General features: G+C 50.0%; 1 protein-coding gene across 1 annotated transcript; it reads left to right on the top strand.

Annotated features, from left to right (window-relative positions):
* Positions 1-3,316: 3,316 nt before the first annotated feature.
* On the top strand, positions 3,317-3,835 carry LOC109862267. The gene has a single exon (XM_020442264.1). The coding sequence runs from the start codon at positions 3,317-3,319 to the stop codon at positions 3,833-3,835; it is 519 nt and encodes a 172-aa protein (XP_020297853.1).
* The last annotated feature ends 1,125 nt before the right edge of the window (positions 3,836-4,960 follow it).

The raw sequence follows: 4,960 nt of genomic DNA on the forward strand, positions 1-4,960 counted from the left end.
TAGTGCAACGTAATGCGAAAAGCAAAGATAAGGATGAGAACATTCCTTCACTAATATTACGCGCAAACACCAACACAATGAAAAGTGAAATAAACAGCGCCTATCAAATATATTTTACCAAACCCGACAACATTGGATTGTTGTTAGATTTTTCATCACCTCGTATTTTAGAGCCGCTACAATGGTGCGTATCAGACGTCCTGATTAATATTATCAACGTAAACAGTATTCGCATAGAGTGCAACGTGACTGCGTGTGCGTACAGCAACAACCGGTGTGTGCATACGATACATGAGTTCTCACCGAACGTGCCGCCTGGATATAAGATTTCGGAAACACCGGCACAGATCATTTACCTTCCGATCATTGTGCAGAGCATTACGAATCTGACAATACGCATTGTGAATCAGAACAGACAAATGCTTGATTTTCGAGAAAAAAAATAACAGTCAGGTTACACGTGCGGCGCCGACGACTGTAATACACGGCATGCTCGTGTTGAACGAGGTGGATCAAGTGACGCGAGATAAGAGGTTTTCATTCCAAACACTTGCTACTACTACTACAACGTACAGTAATCGGAAGAAGCTAAGTTCAATAAACGTTAAAGTTTTGCAATAGTTGGGATTTATTGTACGAGAAGTTTGAAAATATGTGCGACATTTTAAATGTTGGGAGCGAGCCGATCTGTGACAATCGCATCATCAAGATTAAATTTCACACGTACAATCCATATGTCAACACGATATTTGAACACAGTGATGAGAAACGCATACCTATACAACAGCAGGACTTGTACACTTTACCGTGTCAAAGTTTTCTTTACGTCGAAAGAAAAATGACGTTAACGACGAAAGACGAAGAAGTATTTCTGGATAAGAATTGTGTGGCTTTTATGTTCGATGAGATTTGCTATGAACTCAATGGTATGGAGATTGATCGTAATAGAAACGTTGGAATGACCAGCACAATTAAAACCTATGTATCGCTGACACATGATAAAAGCATGGCCATGAAGAATGCTGGATAAAATATTACACAACATACGGACGTAGATAGTTACTTTAGTTTCTGCGTACCTCTCAGCATGATATTAGGATTTTGCGAGGACTACAAACGTACGGTCATCAATGCACGTCCTGAACTAATGTTAATACGATCGCGCAACGACAAAAACTGCATAACAGCAGTTTTTAAGGTATATCGTGAGGCATTGAATAGAAACATTGAATTATTTAAAATACAATGGCGAATGCCATATGTAGTGTTGAACGATGTCACGAAGCTCTCGCTACTACAAACTCTGGAAAGCGGACGGTAGTTGACCATGAGGTTTCATTGTTACAAAGCACGACTGAACATTTGTGGGCCGTAAAAACGGCGATACAACTTGAGAAACCGAGATATGCCATATTTGCGCTACAGACTGCTCAAAGGAACGATATGTCAACAGATGTCACGCGATTCAATCACTGTTAATTAACCAACGTAAAACTTTATCTCAACTTTGAATTCTATCCTTATGACAACTTGCATCTAAATTTGCATAGAAAAAAATATGCCGTTCTGTACGATATGTACACACATTTCCGTAAAACGTACTACGGATGTGGTGTTGTCGTACCATTTCTCACGATTTATAACTTCATGCAATGTGGTCCTTTAGAGGTCATTGATTGCTCACGTCCAAACAAGGCTGTCAAAAGTGCAAACGTCAATGTGCCAATTGAATTCGATTGCAAAGAAGATATACCGGCAAGTACTACAGCCTATTGTCTTATTGTGCACGATCGTGTGGTTGAATACAACCCGTTAACTAACGTAGTGCGCAAAATTACATACATTGTGACATCAGCGCTTCTCCCCTCCATAATCTGAAAATCGTTCAAGAGCAAAAGTACTTGACAATAGATAACATTTGTTTTTTGTTGGTCACACGATTACGTCAACATGCGTGTGCCGACGTTTGTGGATCTGCAAGGATTTGTCCTCTAAAGTCGAGAAAAGATTTATTGTCAAAGAAGTAGTGGTATTGCGAAGAGGCACTGTTTTCTCGCACTACATTTTTGAAAACCGCTTTGCGTGGAGTTTACTCGCAAGGTCAGACAGGTCAGCAGCTTCTTGGCTGATGATGCATCATCACGGTCTGTGTTGGAAAGATGGAAGTGTTGCATACTGCAGAGCGAAAAATTTGAGTACAACAGCTATTTGTGGCACCGCAGGAAATGATGACAACGCATCTTCACTCGTCTATGTTAAAGGTCCTGAAAAACGTAACTGGCTAGCACTATTCTTGACAGTGACGTACGACGTGGATTAATTATTAAAACATTGGATGCCGATTACGACGATATTGCTTTTTTAAAGAAATTAAATGTATTGAATTGTCTACGATGTAAAAAACATGTGAAACATTATGCATTACAAAATGTATTTAAAATATTTAAGTGTTGGTTTAAACAACAATAATATAAAAAAATATTATACAAAACAGCTTTGTTTGTACATTTACTATCCCTCTACCTACATCTATAGCATATGTTTATATAGATTAACGTGGTATTAATTGCGGTTTAACATTTCATAGTTGAACGTAGTTTGAGTATGGTTGAACGTGGTTTGATTATGGTTAACCGTGATTGGAGCCTCGATGACTTTATCACCCCCGAGGAGATAGAGGAAACTGTGGTGGCCATTGGAGGTTATCGGTCGGCCGAGCTCGCGCTTCCCCCAATGGACTCGCCACAGCATGGATTCGGTGCCCGGTCGCCGTGGGGCAAAGGATCGCGGACGCCCGATTTATTAGGGTGGGGTGGGTCAAGGCTTCGATCGAGGTGTTAAAGCGGCGGCCCCTGCAGTGCCACCGCTGCTTCCGGCGCGGGCACGTCGTAGCGACGTGCACGTATACCGCGCCGGAGGAGGACAGAAGGGGCCGGTGCTACCGGTGTGAGGAGAGGGGCCATGGCGTCGCAACCTGCGACGCGGCCCCTCGGTGACCGCTATGCGCTGACCTTGGCCGGCCCGCGGCCCACCGACTCGGCGGCAAGTCCTGCGCCCCGATCCCCAAAGGGGGAGCCAAAAGGGCGCAAAGAGCTGCCAAGGGCGGCGGGGCTTAACCCGCCTCCCAGGAAACAGGCGTAGTTGCCAGCGCCTCAACACCCGCGCCGGCAATACAGGAGGGGGCCACCCAGCCCTCTCAGAGCAGTGCCCTGGAGGAGGGGATGGAGGTGGAGGTGCCACCCGTCTCGCCGAGACAGTGAGCGCCCCTCTTCTTTTCCAGTGCAATTTAAACCACTCCCGAGCTGCGCAAGATCTCATGATCCAGCAACTCGCGGAATGGGACGGGATTCTGGCTGTGGCGGTCGAACCGTACAACGTCCACGACCACTCGTCGTGGGCGGGGTCGGAAGACGGTTCGGTCGCCATATATTTTCGGTGGGGGACACGCGACGAGGCCGCCGTCTTCTCTTCTCTGGAGAGAGGCGACAGATACCTCGTCGTACTGTGGGGGGAACTGGCCGTGGTCGGGGGATACTTCTCGCCATCGAGGCCCTTCCTCGAATTTCAAAGATACGTGGGCGAGCTCGAGCTAGCCGTAAGGCGACACTCGGCTCGCCAGGTGTTGGTCCTGGAGGACTTCAATGCCAAGTCGGAGACTTGGGGCTCCCCCAAGACTGACGGCAGAGGAAAGGTCTTAGAAGACACTATGGCGGCCTGCGGGCTCACGGTTGTTAACGTGGGCTCGCAACACACGTGCGTCAGGCACAATGGGGGTTCGATTGTCGATGTGACGTTCGCGTCGACCCCCTTTGTCGCGCGCGGGGTGTCCGAATGACGCGTCAGGGATGACACGGAGATCCTTAGTGATCACTGGTATATCACAATGAGGGTCGAAGTGCTCCCTGCCCGCCTTCGGGGTCGCCGGGCGGGAAGGAGGCCCCGGCCCAAAGGTTGGGTCCTGCGGGAACTGGACCCAAAGCTCCTGTCCGCTGCTGCCCAGATCGCGGCCTGGCCTGAGTCACCGGCTGGACCGCGTGACCTCCGGGAAGAACTTCGGTGGTTCCGGGGAGCGCTAGAGAGCATCTGCGATACTGCGATGCCGCGCTCCCGGGAACCGCCGAACAGGAGGTCGGTGTACTGGTGGTCGGAGGAAATTGCAGGTCTGCGGACCAAATGCCTCCGTTGCAACCACCGATACACCCATGCCCGTCGTCGTCTTTCCGGCAACGACGAGGCGGTTAGGGCAGCGGAGATGACGTGGGAGGATTATCGCGCAGCGCGCAAGGCCCTCCGAGTCGCCATCTCCACGGCAAAGTCCAAAGCGTGGACGGAGCTCGTCGAGACTCTGGACTCTGATCCGTGGGGGCGCCCGTATAGGGTCGTAATGAAAAATTTGCGGCCTTGGACGCCCCCGATAACGGAGAGTCTAGACCCCCAACTCTTAGAGAGGGTCGTGTCAACGCTCTTTCCGGAGGGGAGGGGCGAGTGGCCTTCTCTGGAGCCCCAGGCGGACCAGCCAGTGGAATGGTCCGCCGAACTGGGGGTGTCGGAAGACGAGCTCCGCCGGGCCGTTTGTCGGATGGCGCGTAAGAATACTGCGCCAGGCTCCGACGGCGTGCCCGGAAAAGTGTTGGGTTTCGCCTTTGGGCAGGGCCCTCTGGGTGATTGCCTCAGGCAGATATTTACCGACTGCCTGAGGCAAAGCTGGTTTCCCCCAGCCTGGAAGAAAGCCAACCTCGTGCTCCTCCGCAAAGGTGGCAGGCCCGCGGACTCACCGTCCGCGTACCGGCCGATCTGTTTGCTCGATGAGACAAGCAAGCTCTTAGAGCGAATTGTTGCCGCACGTCTCATCGGGCACCTGTCGCGAGTAAGTCCCGATCTGGCCGACTGCCAGTACGGCTTTCGTGTGGGACGATCGACGGTCGATGCCGTCTTTCGATTTAAGTCTCTCACGGAGGCA

The sequence above is a fragment of the Pseudomyrmex gracilis genome, unplaced genomic scaffold, assembly GCF_002006095.1.
Source record: "Pseudomyrmex gracilis isolate BER0280 unplaced genomic scaffold, ASM200609v1 scaffold_1560, whole genome shotgun sequence".
NCBI classification, from domain to species: domain Eukaryota; kingdom Metazoa; phylum Arthropoda; class Insecta; order Hymenoptera; family Formicidae; genus Pseudomyrmex; species Pseudomyrmex gracilis.